The sequence below is a fragment of the Syngnathus typhle genome, linkage group LG17, assembly GCF_033458585.1.
Source record: "Syngnathus typhle isolate RoL2023-S1 ecotype Sweden linkage group LG17, RoL_Styp_1.0, whole genome shotgun sequence".
Lineage (NCBI taxonomy): Eukaryota > Metazoa > Chordata > Actinopteri > Syngnathiformes > Syngnathidae > Syngnathus > Syngnathus typhle.
Window position 1 is genome coordinate 8,248,289 of NC_083754.1, and position 17,770 is coordinate 8,266,058.

The following is a 17,770-nucleotide window of genomic DNA, read 5'->3' on the forward strand; positions in this document are numbered from 1 at the left end:
ACTATAATGACTTTTCAATTTCATGGGGTATTTAGGGTAACACATTAGATTTAATTAGCGTTTTGATCATTTGGAAGAAAGTTTCCGTTGGAAGCCAAAAAGTTTGAGGACTTGTGGTAACGATTTCAGTTCATGACAAGCAGACCGTTGGCAGATTAAGTTTGAAAAATTAAGCAACAGCCTCAAGCGTAATGTCACGAGAGAGAGTGGGCTGGCATGGGGGGGGGCACAAATCCTCTTGTTCTCCATTTGTTGCATTAAACACTGGCCACCATCTGTTGTGTTGGAGCGAGCGCACAGCACAACAGCAGCGAGGCGGCAGATGCCACCCTAAGAGCCCCGGTCATCTGCCCCACGCCGCCGCACGCCGCCCCACGCTCTAAAAATACGGCGCTGAGCCGCCGTTAATGGCCACAACGAGCGGCAGCGGGCCTCTAAAATAAGACAACGAGCTGCGGTGTGGATTACTGCGTATTTGCGCAACATAACACAGAAGGGTCCACTTTATGCTTTAACTGACTTTGGAGTGGGCGGGACCAAAGGAAAAACAATCCCGCAGTGTTGAGAACCAATAATGTAAAAAATGTGTCTGTCGACTCCTTCCTGCAGGCAGTAGGTGACTGAGATGGGCGTTCGCTTGAGCGCCTCCTTGTGGTGGCCTCCGCCGTCGCTGCCGCTGCTGCTGCTGTTGCTCGCTAGCGCCGCCCCCCGCTGCTCCGCCCGGCCCTTTGGGTTCCCGACGCCCGCCGTGAACGTGGCGGTGGTCTTCAGTGGCTCGGCTTACCAGTCAGAGATCAAGGGGCGGCTGAGTCGTGAGAACTTCATGGACCTGCCTCTGGAGGTCAACCCCATCACTGTGCTGGTGAACAACACCAACCCCCGAGCGCTGCTCACCCGCATCTGCGACACGCTGGCCGCTAACCGCGTCCACGGCGTGGTCTTTGAGGACAACGTGGGCTCCGAGGCCGTGGCCCAGATCCTGGACTTCATCTCCGTTCAGACCGGCGTGCCCATCGTGGGGATCAGCGGAGGCTCCGCCGTCGTCTTGCCGTACAAGGTCAGAGCCGCCGTGTTGTGTCCATGTCAGAACTCAAGAAGTACAACTCAGACTTGAACTCTCTTTAACAACCCAATATCATCCTTCCATCACATGACCAAAAATGTCAACAGGAGGTCGAGAGTCCACCTCAGGGAATGTTTGGCTCAAAATAACAAAATAAGGGCGAGACGGCTCATTCTATTCGGTTCAGTCCACAGTCCAAATTGAACCCAAATAACGCCGCGGCGTATTGATAACCTCAAGCTAAAATAACAGCAGAAAGTAGAAGGTCTATGTGAGGGCAAGCAGAAAGTCCAGGTCACAACGAGCCCTCGCTTGGTTCAGGGCTCGACACGAAGCCAATCTCCACAACCGGACCTTTCTAAAAGTCAAACAGAACTTCAATGACCCGTCATGACACACATGAGTGGATTGCAGCTCTGTTTATTTGCTCTGAACCTGCTGAGGTTTTTCTGACCTTTGTTTTTGTCAGGAAAGACCTGACCGCCGATCAATCTTGCCGTCGAGTCGCATTTACGCCGGCAATTTGCCGAGGCAAATTTTTTCAAACGGCTCTCAAGTCAACCCTCTTATCGCAAAGGAACCAAAACTCAAATTCTCTTGATGTGAGTGCACCCAAAGACACGGTCAAGGTGAATTAGCAGCCTTAAGACAGGATGAAATAATAGCTAATTACCTCACGTCCGGTCCTCTGAGTGCTAATTAGCAGATCCAAAATGGACATCAGAGCGTTCCAATCTGTCATCTTTACATGACTTTGCGTGCCTCCGGACAACTTTACAGGGTCAAAATCTTTGGTGGATTCGCTCGAGTTACACACAAGGTGTTTTAAATTTAGCCATCATCAACCAAGTGTAATCCTCTGAGAATAAAGTTAGCTTTGGAAGTGCCTTCAGACTTGAAGAACACTAAACAATTGGTTTCTACGCGGCGCCACAAACCTGTTTGGACGCCAATGATTGAAATCTAAGTGGAAAAGTAAGGCGGCTAAGCGCCGGAGTCCACATGTAATCCTTTCAAAATGGCTTCGGTGTCACCAACATTTCCTCTCCTTCCATTTCTTTGTCCGTGAAATGTTTTGTGTTCCCTCAATCTAACGAGCTGCCCGTGGCTCCGGAGTGGCAATTTGTTGCGTCGTCGCAGTTTGTTGTATTTACGATACCGGCAGCACATGATGTCATGAATAATTTAGAGCAAAACGTGGCTGTCGACTTCAGCTCGTTTCGCTTGAATCAAACGCTCCCGATTGGATTTGCTCCCATTTGCTTCACCCCTGCAGGACCCCATTTTGCGTACAGGAAAGCCGCGTTTCCACTTTCTTGAAAAAAAAATATATTATCACTGCAGGCCGCTCTCTTGTGCAGAACGGACGAGTGAATCGTTTGACATTAGCTTGACCTTGTCCTGGCGCCGGCCTCTGGGGTGCCATGCCTCTGAGCCGCTAATGCTTCCCATCCTTCACCTCCGTTCTTAACGTCTTTCTTCATGGTGCGACCCGCTCGGAATACATTAGCACGTAAACCGGCGTATTAAGACCCGGGCGCGCTGGCCGTTAAGATGAAATAGGAGCGCTTGGCGCTCATTAGCCGCAGAATGACGCTAACTGCGGACGGCCGGGCGGATACATCATGTGGTGTTGCGTTTAAAGTGGCTTCACCCATATTGTGATTTTACTTTGCCCTGCGCTTTCAAGGGTCAAGGGAGGAAACGTTCAATTTTGATCATTTTTGCTGTCGCTATGTTTATTTGGCCTACAGTTGCTAATTCCAGGTTGCCAAACGAGCAGGCAATCGTGCGTCCGCTTCTAGTTGCCGGGCGGGATCCAGGTGACGTAGGCCAAGCAGGACGCCGGAGTGGGTCCATATGTCGCGGCAGGCGGAAGTCACATGACAGAAAAACAGGCGGCTTCAGCCATGTTGATTCGTTGCTCTGCTTTGAATCTTCTCCAAACCAACTGATACCAAGCTTCACTTTCCTTTGGCTTGTTTTGGACGCAATCCCGAGACTATTAATAGACCCGAGTCACCTTCAGCCAAATTGGAGTGTTTCAGTGCAGGTAGCGACTCCATATGGCTCCTGTTAAGACTTGTCAGAGTGCCGTTTGCACATAGCGCTGTTTGCAAAGAGCGCCGTTTGGCCCTCTCCCGTCAACAGCTGTTTACAGATAAACACCGCTTCGCCGCTCTTGTCGAACCCTCATCAGGTCCGACAGCTGCTAATCTCGTGGCCCGCCGAGCTCCTTCGCATGCTAGCCGATGGTTCCAAAGAGAGCCTTGGCGTGAAACCTCGGGAGGTGGGCGCCCAAGAAGTCTCCCACCGATCACCGGCTAAAATCGATCCAGAGGATGAAAAGAATTTTAATGAACTTTTTTTTTTTTGCCACTGTAAATGTAATCTGAGCGCCGAGATGCTAAGCTCTCCATTCAACGGTTTTAATCGTCTAGGACTGCCGACTATTACTCTGCTATCGGACTATGGAATTATGTTCATAATCTTGATGGTTTTGATAAAAGGTCTCGCAGAACTCGGAACTACTTAAAATCAACCGGTAGACGTCAGAATCCGGGAATCCCCCGCTGAAAAGCATGCTAGCACTCCACTCTTTCAACTCTGACAAAGAGTCACGTTCTGACCCGCCAGGCGAATATAGTGACACCCCGCACGGCGCTGTCGTCTCACTCAAGCGTTTCACCGATAACTGAAATTCATTTACTCGACTGGCACGCTGGGAATATATAAATACGGCGCTTTTAATTAAGCAAAGATGAATGAAGAGCCAAGATAATGTTCCTATTTTCCAGTTTGCTTTCACTTTTTAAACATAAAGGCGCAATTGAGTAGAACGATAAAGTGACTTTGGGAAAGTGTCCCCTGACATTCTTCAAATAAAATATTTCAGCGTAGGAACAATTTTAAACACTGACAGCAGTCAGAGTTGCAAGCTAAGCTAGCACACTCGCTAGCACACTCGGCATCAATGATTGTATTTCTCTCCGGTGGCGCTTGAAAGGGAGCGAGAGAGAACTGAGCGTTTTTTCCCACAGCCCAGCAGAGTGGAGCAAGTAGGTGGATTTAGTCGTGACGTCGGGACTCATAAGATGCTCATACATCATCGGGCGGCCTTTCAAGGACGCCGAGGAGTCAGGCGGAACAAGATCACAGACCTGCCGCCAGTCTCGGGGTACTTGACCCCACTCCAATTGTGAGGACCCCCCGCTCACAAGAGTGCTTTAATTCCCCCAGGGAAGAGAAGGTCAAGATCATCCCACAGCTTTGAGAACCCTACCGGGAAAGTCCGACACTAAAGAGGCACAATTGGGCTTTTGCGATCTGCCCATGATTCAGAATCAAATTGCATCATTGCGCAATAGCTGCTCGGTTCAATCAAACGCTCATCTCAGCCTTGAGACAATGGACCAAAAAAAATAAAAAATTGTTCAAACCAGATCAGGTCACAAAGGCAGTTTCATGATATCCGAACAGCAAAAAAAAAAATTTATAAAATAAATTAAAAAAACAACATAAAAATTAAGTTTCATGATATCCAAATGGTAAAAAAAAATAATTAATAAAATAAATTAAAAAACAACAACCTAAAAAAATCAATATACGTATAAAAATAAAAAAGCATATTTTAGTAAACGCTGAGACAATTTCTCCTTGAGTCAGCGCCATATTCGCAGTCTAACTCTGGACTTGGTAGAAAATTCATCAGGCCTGTCAGCTTCGTTTAGGCCGGTCATCGGTGTGTGCCGCCGTCTTAACGAGGCGCTGGTGGATTTGTTCGTAGAAATTAGCAGCGACGGGGAACGGCCCGCTTAAATCAGCTAATATATAACTCAGAACTTGCTTGGCTCAAAGGTCGTCTTCCATTTGCACTGTTTTTAAACAAAAAGTTTTGTGTAAAGTGTAACTTGTGACTGAACAAGATTGGATGAGTTCACTCGAGACGTAGCGTCGCAGGGGCTCGGCTTGCTTGATCCCCCCAACAAGGTTCTGACTTCTGCCTGAAGGTTAAATCTTGATAATTACACAACTTCTGGTACCAACTTTGAAAGTGTTTCCACCAGCAGCTAATCTCCGTGTCGGATCTGAAATTCTGTCAAAGAGGTTTCGTTTCAGTCATGTTACTTTTCAGTGGGGAGTCCCCCACCAAGGTCACAGATGATAAAAAGAAAACGAAGACCTCCCTGCCTTCCGCACAGATGGCAGCGTTTTCCCGTCTGCATTTGCAAATATGCAGAGGCTGCCCGGCCAAGTGAGACACGTGCTTGAGGTGATGAATGAGTCTGGAGTTCCCAGAAGCACTTGGGCACGTCTGAACGGCCGGCCGAGAGTCACTTAGAAGATGACGGAGAACTTCCCGCTGGCTCGATGTTACGCAACACAAACTGAGTGTTTATTTGATGAACAGGGTCTGCATTAACCACCGAATGAATATTCCAGTGGTGGGGCGTCACCATCTTTGCATCTCTGCCATCTTGGTGACCCTGGTGTGATTTCCTCCCCACAGGGCGAGAGTTCCAACTTCCTGCAGCTGGGCTCGTCTGTCGAGCAGCAGATCAACGCCGTGTTCAAGGTGATGGAGGAGTACAACTGGGACAGCTTTGTGGTGGTCACCAGCCTGTACCCGGGCTACGAGGCCTACGTGGACTACGTCAAGGCCTACATCGACAGCAGCTACTTCACATGGGAGCTGCAGGACGTGCTGACCTTCGACATGTCGGCTGACTCCTCCAACGACGTGCGGGCGCGGCGGCTGCTGGAGCAAATCGATGCCCAGGTGCTGCTGCTTTACTGTTCCCACGAGGAGGCCCGCTACCTCTTCAGCATGGCGGCCGAGGCCGGGCTGGTGGGGCCGGGCTACATCTGGATTCTCCCTAGCCTGGCGGTGGGCAACCCTGACGTGCCGCCGCCCGACAGCTTCCCGGTGGGACTCATCAGCATCATCAGCGACCGCTGGAGGCTGAGCCTGAGGAAGCGGGTGCGCGACGGCGTGGCTATCGTGGTCAAGGGCGTGCAGAGCTACCGCAAGCAGAGGGGTTTTTTGCCCGAGGCCCACAATGACTGCCACAATCCCGTCAAGACCTCCGCCACCAACGACACGGTCTTCAGGTAAGCGCCGGAGACCTGAAGCGATACAATCAAGGCATTAGCACAAAAACATTTAGCTTCTTGTCACTGTCGCACTTTACTCACCGACGAGAGCCTCGATCGAATCGGCGAAGGCCTTTTGGGAAACCGAGACACTTGTCCGCATCAAATTGCGGTACCCAAGCGAATCTCCGCGAATGGGCGCCAACACCAAGTCATAAATTTGCAATGAAAGTGCGGCGAGGTGTTTATTTATGTACCAAATCATTCAGGGATCAGAGAGGGAGGGCCACCTCTTCTCGGGGAAGGCCTCATTCATATGCGTGTTTTGGATGGAGTCTCTGCCAGCGTGACACCCAATGAGATTTCAAGCAGGGAAAGGATCAAGGAGGGGCTGAGTGAATTGATTGACTCCACCGGGGGAAAATAACCGGCTCCATTGCTAATACATTTTGGCGGATGAACTTAAAATATTTTTGGTGGTCTATCTTTTATTTGCTCGAGATTTAGGGGAGTTTGGGAGTCAAGACTTCCTGAAAACGCATTTGACATCTGGAGACGCCACGTTCATTTATTTATCCGGGACTATTTGGTGCGCCATGACAGATTTATGGCCACTTTCAGTCGGCTAAACTGCGTCTTCGCCCGCCGCCATCCATCTCGTCGCGCCTCCAAGACAACCGCGCGATGGAGTGTTAGGGCGAGTCGCTGCTGACATACAGGTGCGGCAAGTGTCTGTTGAGAGCAGATCGTTAGACTGATCAAGAATTTTGGGAAGATGGAAAAAATGCTTTCCCAGGAGGCAAAGTCAGAAAATCTGATTTTAGTATTCAAACAAGGTTATTTGGGGACACTGGCAGCGGTCGGGTTGCTTATGGAACACTCGTCTGGTGTCATCAGCGGAGGCGAGACAACTTGTGTGGGGCCAAACTGTCCGTGAAAAAAAAAAAAAAACGGACACGATAGAACATTATCCTGGACTTTGATTCCACGATGATGGCTCTCAAAATAACCCAGCGGGCACAATTTGAAGGTGGATCGGACAGCACAAAGTTCTAACCCTTCTTGCACATCAAACACGAACAAGCCTTCTTACTCTTCTGGCCGCCTTGCTGTCGGGAGAATGAATCAGTTAACCTGCCAATTGGATTAAGGCAGATTAGCCGATTGAGGCGCACTTTCATCACCTCCGCCGGAGTACGTGAGCGACGCCGCAAGTACGATTTAACGGCAAGTGGTGAAAACGAGCAATCAAAAAAGAACCCGAAACCTCTTTCAGAACCCAAACCTGCTTGTTTATTTTAATATTTAATCTTCAAATTTAAATTACAAGAAGCGGCTAAAATTACTTTTTTGTTTTTGTCAGACACATGCTGAACGTGAGCTGGGAGCAGAACGACTTCTCCTTCAACGGCAACGGCTACCTGGTCAACCCGGCAATGAACATCATCTCTCTGGACCGGGAGAGGCAGTGGGACAAGGTCACATGACATTAGAACCGGGCTCCCTCCTTAGCGCTTGATTTACAGTGTTAATTGCCGCACCAATTAGCCGGCGTTTTACGAGCAGCTTTTAGTCGCATCTAAATTCTGCCGCATTTTGGCAGCTCACTTTCGAGGAAGCCTCAGCAAGCGTGATCCGTGCCTACGGAAAAAACGCAGGAACGCCTCGCTTCTCATCTCTGTGTATTTTGCAGCCGTTTGAAATTCCACCGGACTCGATTGAGAGACACCGAGGTAAATAGCGAAGCAGATCGGCGTGACTGATGGCAAACATCCGCAGAGGATGACGTGTTTGCTCGCCCTTTTCCCATCGCTTCCTCACGATTTCTCTTCATCGAGCGAGAGTTGCCGGCCGAAAGTTGCCGGCTCAGTTCGTCCCCTCTTTGCGAAAGGAAGAAATCAAATCAATTTCCTCTCAAGTGTCCGCAAACGGCTGCCAGGTCCAGGATGAGCGATAACGGCGGCGGCAAAAAATTGGGGACGGCTGCATTAAGATGGCAGATTGTGATAAAAGAATGTTCGGCCTGGCACATGCTCAGCACTTTCTCCTCGCGCTCATTGCTCACATGATGTCGCTACTTTAAAAGTGAAGCTGATTTATTGATCTCAAATTCCAGGTGGGAACGTACGAGATGAACATCCTCCAGATGAGGTACCCGGTGTGGCCCCGCTACGGCTCCTACCTGGAGCCCGTGTCTGACTACAGGCACCTCACGGTGGCCACGCTGGAGGAGCGTCCCTTTGTCATCGTGGAGGCTGTGGACCCCCTGACCGGAACCTGCGTCAGCAACACCGTGCCGTGCAGACGACAGTCCAACAAGACCGAAACGTAAGCGGACGCCAAAACAATCGTCACCAGAGTAAAAGAATCAAACTAACAAAAAGGAGCTTTAGTTCTTTCCTGTAACCGGATCGCGCCGCTCAAAAGCGGAACCATGGGGGAAAATATTTCTTCATGATGAACAATTTGGGGAGTTGCTGATAAACATCCTCAAACGGATGAGCGAATCCCCAGTCGGGAATCCGATCGACAAGCCAGCTAATTAGCGACCCGATGAGACCGCCGCTTGGAATCTCCGCCAGCATTCCGGCGCGCTAACGTGGCCCGCTTAATTGATTTCTTATCACACGCGTCAGCGCGCAAGATGGAGAGCCTCGTCTCCCGCCGTTTGCGTCATATCGCTCACGTGGAGGCGCGAGGCCCGTCGAACAGATCCCGAGATGGACCCTTTGTTGTTATCCGTCGCTTGACGGGTACGGAAGCCGGCCGCCAACGTGGTGACAGACAAGTCGGCGACGGATGTGAGTCAGCGGAGCGATCCGCATGTTTGAAAAGGAGGAAAGGCTGAAATGACTTTCCGGCGGAATACAGGAGGGCGCCTGCAGTTTTTGGGCCGCTGGCCAAGCGCTCATCTTTGAAGTGTGGCTTCCGCGGACGTGGTGCTCATACAAACAATCCGCAAAAAAAAATAGCAGGGTTCAGGTTTCGGGCCTGGGTGTGGGTCGGTGCGCAGTTGTCGAATATCAACTCGTTTATTTGTCAGCTAATGGTGCCGACTCGAAGGTGATAAAAGACAGAAGGCGAGGTCAATAGTCGGGCGCGCTCGCACGTGCTGCAATCAATCGACGGCCAAGTAAAAGATTTCCCATGCTGGTAACGAGCCTCGTTGATCACGTTCGACGTCTGGGTTCTCGCCGCAGCATCGTGGGCCACACAGAGCCGTACACCAAACTGTGCTGCAAAGGCTTCTGCATCGACATCCTCAAGAAGCTGTCGCGCAACATCAAGTTCTCCTACGACCTCTACCTCGTCACCAACGGCAAGCACGGCAAGCTGGTGCGCGGCATCTGGAACGGCATGATCGGAGAGGTAATTGTTGCAAAGAAAAGTCGAAATGTTCAAATATTCTATTAAAGTAAGTTATGTCAGTGTCAAAGAACTCCTTTTATCAAACTCCTAAGTTTATTTCAACATTGCTCTTTAGCACAACCATGGGACAACGTGGTGGCAAAGCACTACTTTTGTCTAAATGAAAATTTTCAATTTACTTCAAGATAGATTTCGGGACCCAATGTGCCACAAGATGACGGCAAAGCACTACTTCTTGTCCCCCTAACAGGTATTCTACAAGCGTGCAGACATGGCCATCGGCTCGCTGACCATCAACGAAGAACGCTCGGAGATTATCGACTTCTCTGTGCCGTTTGTGGAGACGGGCATCAGTGTCATGGTGGCCAGGAGTAATGGCACCGTCTCGCCATCTGCCTTCTTAGGTCAGACAAAGGAATTGGATTTGATAGAGTATATTTTGAGTTTTTTGTTTATATTTTGGTTGCACTCGCAGAGCCGTACAGTCCGGCCGTGTGGGTGATGATGTTCGTCATGTGCCTCACCGTGGTCGCCATTACCGTCTTCGTCTTTGAATACTGCAGTCCGGTGGGCTACAACCGCAGCCTGGTGACGGCCAAAGGTCAGCCAGCCGCCCCCCTCCTCACTTAATCATTTACAAAATCAATAGATAACGGTTTTATATTGATTCTGAATTTAAGTACTGCCTACAGAAATAGTTAAGTATCACCAACATGACATTAAAATACAGGAGCATAGTAGACCTAAGTGTTCAGTGGAGTGATTCCTTTACTTAGCACTAGAGGGAGCCGGCAAGCCAACCATTGACCGAAGCGTTTGTCACCCATGCGCAGATCCCGGCGGTCCCACCTTCACCATCGGCAAGTCGGTGTGGCTTCTTTGGGGAATCGTCTTCAACAACTCAGTGCCCATCGAGAACCCCAAAGGCACCACCAGCAAGATCATGGTGCTGGTGTGGGCTTTCTTCGCCGTCATCTTCCTGGCGTCCTACACGGCCAACCTGGCCGCCTTCATGATCCAGGAGCAGTACATCGACACTGTGTCCGGGCTCAGCGACAAGAAGGTAAAGAGCGTTGCTCTAAGGTGGACTTCCAAGCGGGGTGGGCGGAGTTTGCTGAACGGGGCGTGGCCTCTTGTAGTTCCAGAAGCCTCAGGAGCAGTACCCTCCGTTTCGCTTCGGCACAGTGCCCAACGGCAGCACGGAGCGGAACATCCGCAGCAACTACCCTGAGATGCACTCGCACATGGTCAAGTACAACCAGAAGGGGGTGGAGGATGCCCTCAACAGCCTCAAGACCGGGTAGGTGTCGGCCTCGAGGAACTTCCCGACTGGAGCGCCGCCGCCAACCTACGTGCTCTTTGCGATGGCCGCCTCCAGGAAACTGGATGCCTTCATCTACGACGCCGCTGTGCTCAACTACATGGCGGGAAAAGACGAGGGCTGCAAACTGGTAACCATCGGCAGCGGCAAAGTCTTCGCCACCACGGGCTACGGCATTGCTCTGCAGAAGGACTCCCGCTGGAAGAGGCCCATCGACCTGGCCCTGTTGCAGTTCTTGGCCGATGGTAAGCTCCGCCCATGACTCCTTCGGCCCGATCCAGATGTGTGTGATCTTGCGTGGCAGGCGACACCCAGAAGCTGCAGACGGTGTGGCTGACGGGCATCTGCCGTAACGAGAAGAAGGAGGTGATGAGCAGCAAGCTGGACATCGACAATATGGCGGGTGTCTTCTACATGCTGCTGGTGGCCATGGGCCTCAGTCTGCTGGTCTTCGCCTGGGAGCATCTGCTCTACTGGAAGCTGCGCCACTCGCTACCAAAGTCCCAGCGCCTCGACTTCCTCCTGGCAATCAGCAGGGTATGTTTGTGACACCCCCACTTTTTACTGGAGGAATTCAAAAAGTCATTTTGGTCTCCAGAATGAAATATGTCATCAAGTCTTGGCTAAGCTCAGTAAAGCGTCGCAGTGCAGTTGATAGCGGGCCAAACAAGCCTCTAAAAAAACAAAACAAAGTGGAGTAAAGCCAGATGAAAGCAATAAAATAAGTCCGACTGAAATATTGCGGGCGCTTGTGATCCGCCAGCACCTGCATTTAAATTGCCCGATTAACAGCCGTGTGTGCGTTGGCCAAGCGGCGAGTAGCTCGTGTGAGGAAGTGCGAGCATCAGCACTTTTTCTTATCATCTGTCTCACTTGCACGCAAGTATTTCAATGGTTTTGATGGCTCACTCGGACCATTTTTTACATCACAATCGGGGAAAATCAAAGAACTTACAATGTCCTACTCAAGCTGGTTACTTCAAACGTCTCATAGTGGAACTATCGGCATCCCGGGTCAATTATGTCAAAAGGATCGGACTGGACAGGATAGTTCTGACTGTCATAAAACTTTTGTGTATGTGTGCGTGCAGGGCATTTACAGCTGCTTCAACGGTGTGGAGCAGACGGATCGCAACGGCAGCATCCAGAGCCCCGATGTCACCAGCAACTACTCGCAGGCTAACATGCTAAAGATGCTAAAGACGGCGAAGGACATGGTGTCGTCAGCCCGGGTGGAGAACTCCCTGGACAGCGCCACCAAGACCCTAGAGAGCTGGAGCCGGCGAGGGGCAGCGGCAGACAACGCCCGGGCCGGCCTCCCGCCCCGCGTGGCTGCCGACGTGGCGCACTGCCGCCTGCCCTACGTGACCAGCATCGCCGACAACCACATGCCCTACCCGGTGAGGAGCCGGACCCCAACCTTCCCCATCCACTACGGGGATGGCGCCGCCCAGCCCCTCCTGGACAAAGCGCGGGTGATCACGCGACCCACACCACTGCGCTACACGCTCCCCGCCCGCAACAACCTCCTGGAGAGGACGCTGCCCATCTCCAGCCTCAGCAGCCCCCACCTCGCCATGCCCGACGTGTCGCCCAGCGCCCAGCCCCATCACGCAGGCCGGCTCTATGTGGAGAACCCGGTGCGTCACCCAGCATCACCTTTCGTCACCTACCGGGAAATGCAGGTTCCCGGCATGTATGTGGAGCATCGAGCCCCCCTGAGGAGGAAGCTGAGCTACCCACCTGACTGCGGGGGCCGCAGGAGACGCAGCTACATGCTCGAGTCCCCCGACTTGAGGTCGAGGGCCGACTACGACGAGCCGCGATCCTGCCTGGCCGAGCTCAGAGCCAACCAGCTGATGAAAAGCCACACCCCTTGCACCACCCCAGGACACTACCCGAGTACAGCCGCCAGCTGCAACTCCTGCATGAAGTCGTACCTGGAAGCCGAGATGGACGACGTCCCCCTGCTGGGCAAAGACAAACTCAACCGCAGAGCCTCTTTCCTTAAAGCTACCTGGGGCAACGAGCGCATCCGGCAAGTGGACGATACTAAGCCGTCCACCTCCGCCTCGCCCCGCCCTGCCGACGTGCCCGACCTATTCCCGCGGGTGGTGGTGCCGGCCGGCGCCAAGCCCCACAAGTTGTACGGCAGCCTGGGACACAATCTGTCCTGCTACCCGCTGGCCGCCGAGCCCGCCTACTTGGACCCAGCCCACATGGGCTCATACCCTTACAAGCAGAAACTCAAGTACGCCGACCCCACTCGGCTACCGTCGTACCGGGAGGCCATCCTGCAGAACCCCGCCGCCCTGCGCCGCTCCTCGTCCACATTGGTGCACAGACACTACTCCACCTACCTGAACTCTTACTCGGACCTGCCGGTGTACGTCACGCCGCCGAGCCAGTTCTACAACAGCCCCAAAGACCTGTGCCACCTGTTGCCGTGCGCTACCCACTGCCCGGACCACGGCCCCGCCCGGCCGATGGCCTACCAGAACAGTGTGTTCGGGGCCGAGCGGGACGAGCCCCTCTCGGCTGGCAGGGCACGTCGGCAGGTGTTGGTGGCACGCCGGGTCAACAGTCCGTTTGTGCCAAAACCCTGGGGGAGGGTCTCCAGCCTGGAGTCAGAGGTGTGACAAAGCAAAACAAAAATAAAATGAACGTGAGCACCACCAGTGTATTTTGAGAGCTCGCCTCTCGGTTCTCCGTGCAATAAAATCACAAGACACTGACTGCAGACTGGGACAAACCAGTCTTTGAAAGCATTTAACAAGTTAACCTCTGTCATTTTGAAATGCTCCTACACTGGTACCTTGACTTACGAGTTTTTCAGGTAACAAGCAGTGTCTGAGTGGAGTCTCCGTTCTGCTTTTTATGGTTTTATACAAGACAGTGCTGTTTTCACTCAACAACAAAATTCAGCTTTTTGGGGACCTGGAACAGATTCATCAGGATTTCAGTCGTCATAATTGAATTGAAAACTGAGCACATTAAATTTCACTCTTAAGTCAAGGCGCCACTGTAGCTATATGTGTATAGATATATACAGTATATAACTTCACATTTGTTTTACTTTTCTAAAATGTTTCCAAATTGAAATGTTTTTTTTTTGCCATCACTATTATAGCGACCAATCTTCCGCCCACAAGGGAAACGTATATGAAAACGTGTAATGTGTATTTCCAATGTTACACTTCCCTTTAATAAACAACAAGGTCAACAGACATCCACTCAAGCGGCCATTTTGTTTGAGCTCTTTTCACACACTCGGAACACATCTACCAGGAGCTGACCCACAAAAAAAGTCTCAGGGAGCCATGCCCAAAACTGCACAAAAAGTAGTTTTCTTCACAGCAGCCGTTTTGGGGCAATTTTCCCTCTTTTTCATGATTCTTTGACATTTTGCAAAATTGAGCACTCAAAGAGCGTTAACAGCACGTAATTTGGTAGACATGTCTATAATGACACCTGGAGGCTAAACGCTATAAAAGTGGATAAAATAGTTTGCCCTTAACTTTGTGTTCTCGGCAGACACGCTTCCCGCAGACAAGGTGTTAGTCAAGTGTTTCATCAAAATGCCCGCTTGGCTCCATGTTGGCTCACGTCCACATTTCCGCACACACACACACACACACCGAGTGTGACCCTCATTAGCTGGGCAGCGGCGATGTGCTGGCCCGCCGGTGCTTTGATGGATCCTTGAACTCTTGCTGGCCTGCAGAATTGACAACAAAACCACAGAGGATGGTGAGCAAATTGTGAAGGACGCTCTTTTTGATCTGTGGTTACCTATCATGAGATCATTAGTGGATTGTTTGGGTCTTTGCTGTTTAGAATGGTGAAGCTCCAGCATGGCTCCTTGTTGACCTTCATGTGTCTTGTTCCATCATCATGTCCTGATCTCCCTTTTCTTTGCGAGCGTCCACAAGGGCAGCGTGAGCTCCTCTCATCACCTCCACGCCACCAGAGGAGTCATTAAGCTCACAAATTGCTGCTCTCCAGCTGATGTGACGCCGGACCGGCCAACATGAAGGCAGACTCAAGTGCTCACGTCTTTTGGTAAATTGCTTCATTTTTGCGTCATTAGTTCGAGGCCAAATTAATCGCAGATTTGAGAACTCAACTCCACAAGACAATTTGACTTGGAAACATATAATTTGGTGGGTGTGTCTATCGCAAGTGGACCCACAAAAAAAATGGGGATTCAAATTAGGGTTTTGAACTCCGGTTAGGGTTAACCCTACTTTGAAACCATGATTTTGAACATTCATCCCCTAAAGTGACTAACTTTGCAAAATAAAATTTGGTGGGCATGTTCATCTAGAGAAGACCCACAAAAAAAGTGACAAAAGACACAAGAGGTCTGCCATTTAGATTTAAAGCTGTCTGTTTTGTTTTATTATCGTCATTTCCATTCCTCCTTAAGGGACAAACTGAGGAGTTTATTAAGTGAGCCATTATTAAGTGAATTTAAAAAGCGGGCCTATAACGTTCCAAAGCAGATCATGTAATCTCGTTGCTGTTTTGCGCTGATGGATGTTGCGAGTGCTCGTCCAGCGTTGAAGACGTCTAATGGCCTCGCTTTTTGCTCCCGTTTGACTCTTTGATGATGAACTTGTTCTTCTTCCCCCATTACTCTTCATCACGTCTTTAGTTGAGCGATTGCCATGGCAGCGGCCATCTGTCAGGATGCGTCCACTGCTGGCCCGTCGGCAAAAATACGCATTTCACAAGTTCTAGCTATGTGTTGTTTAGAAATAGGAATGGAACACAAGTTCAATCAGTCATCTAAAACACATTCATGGTACGGGACTGCTACGTGAACATCCATCACTTCGGTGACTTACTTCACTGCCTGGACACACACACGCACACACACAGGTAGGCCAGCTGTTGCAACGTGTGCTCGAGGTGCACCCTGCTGAGCGTCTGCCTTTGCCAAATTAGGGAGGCCGCACACACACACGCCATTGATGATAACTGAGAATAACAGGTGGCTAGAAAGTCAGTCGTAATCATGACAATGTCGACGATGATAACGTTAATGACGATGTCAATCATGACGCTGATGGCTTCGATGTCAACGATGTTGTTGCTAATGAACAATGATCGTGTTCATGACGATGATCGTGAGTACGACAATGACGCAAAGCACAACGGGAGATGGTAACTTTTTTCCAAATGTTCATGTCGACGAGTGTAACTTTATTCACAGCTGTCTGGACATAATGAAAGGAAATGACCCATGTTTCTTCTTTTCGTTCCAAGCACACAATTGTATCCTGCTGAACAGATAAGAAGAATCTCAAGCGTCCGCGTCCACCGGCTAATTTACTTGCTGGCTTTGCAACGGAAACGAGAATTGACTTTTGCGCACATTGATTAGTCCAGCATGCTCGTCTGCACACACGCACACACACTCCCAACGTGGACAATTTTTACTCTGTGTTTCATCATCGCCGTCAGCATGTTTGCATCAGATTCCCCAGTGTATTAAGATTTCATTTTAAAGCATCCTGCATGCGCCGGTGAAAGTCCTGCGGCTGTAGTGGAAAATGAAAAAGGTTATCAGGACATCACGGACAATAAGAAAGTGTTCATGCGACACTGTTGGAAAGAGCCTTTTTTTTTGCCATGAACATCCACAGTTGGCATGTGAGTCACTAACGCCGGATCACGCTGACCTTGGCGGAGGCTCCAAACGTGAACTCTTCAAGGATTTCACGGCATGTGTGTGTGCGTCTGCGTGTGTGTGTGCGTGTGTGTGTGTGTGTGTGCGTGCGCGCGGTGGTTATAATTGTTCTTGTAGTCTCTGCTGGTCCACAGACAAGCCGTCGCGCTTTGGGAAAGATCGGCCTGAAGTTCATCAACACCACCTCCAAGTTCGGTCACCTGTTTCCATAAAATGTGACATAAAAAAAAATACCGCCCTGGGCAGCCGCCCATGTTGCTCATGCCAAAAATCACTACCGTGTTTTTCCATGCATAATGCGCCCCCGTGCATAATACGCACCCTAAAAATGGCATGTTGATGCTGGAAAAAAGCCTGTACCCGTGTATAATACGCACCCAAATTTTGACTCTTACTTAAATCCGTAAATGTAAAATTATTTCAGAAAAAAGATCATCTTTGGGATGTTATTCTGCCGGTCAGTATCACTGCGCATGCGGTAGCAAACACGATAGCGAAGAAATGTTTCGGATTTGTGTAGGGTACATTGTGACAGCAAACGAGCAGGTGATCGAGCAAGCGTCTGATACGAGAGCATTGCGTTCGTATGGAGCGTGTTTGAAGTGAACAGCAGAGACGAAAGGAACAAGGCAAAGTGTTGTGAAATAAGATATTACCTGTAATACGCATTTTGTTATTTGCTGATTGTATTAAACTATCACATTCATTGTCAGTCAAGAAGAGGAGGACTATTCGCATTGGATCCATAGTGCGCATGCGCAGTGATACTGCCTCCGTATGACGTCCAGTCCGCGATGGAGATTAAAAAACAAACAATATTTGACAATAACACAGGTTTCTGTTCCTGTCTTTGGTAATGTCACCCTGTCTTTTTGTTCCACGTCTTTGTCGGTCAGTCCTGTTATGTTAGAGAGTTATGTTAGTTTACCAAGTCTGTGTTTTGAGTTCCTCCAATGAACCCTGGTCCAACCTGCACTTGGTCGCCCTGCTCCTTTCCACACTCCATCCGTGACAAGATTTTCTTCAAAAATTGTTGTACCATGATTTTCTTCAAAAATAAATAAATAAATAAAGATTTTAGAAAATTGTACCCATGTATAATGCGCACCCCAGATTATAGGACAATAAATTAGTTAAATTTTGCACATTATACATGGAAAAACACGGTACTTAGTCAAAGGGTTCAAAAACTAGGGTTAGTGTTTTAAATTAGGGTTAGCGCTTCAAA

The 17,770-nt window shown here is 50.0% G+C and overlaps 1 protein-coding gene across 1 annotated transcript; it reads left to right on the forward strand.

Annotated features, from left to right (window-relative positions):
• Positions 1 to 625: 625 nt before the first annotated feature.
• Positions 626 to 13,999, forward strand: grin2ca (glutamate receptor, ionotropic, N-methyl D-aspartate 2Ca). Its single transcript, XM_061303605.1, has 12 exons — positions 626 to 1,057; positions 5,574 to 6,175; positions 7,521 to 7,635; positions 8,274 to 8,485; positions 9,358 to 9,526; positions 9,777 to 9,930; positions 10,002 to 10,127; positions 10,360 to 10,589; positions 10,666 to 10,826; positions 10,905 to 11,092; positions 11,152 to 11,384; positions 11,939 to 13,999. Exons 1-12 carry the CDS (start codon positions 626 to 628, stop codon positions 13,484 to 13,486), a joined length of 4,170 nt encoding a protein of 1,389 aa, XP_061159589.1. The 3' UTR covers positions 13,487 to 13,999.
• Positions 14,000 to 17,770: the final 3,771 nt, after the last annotated feature.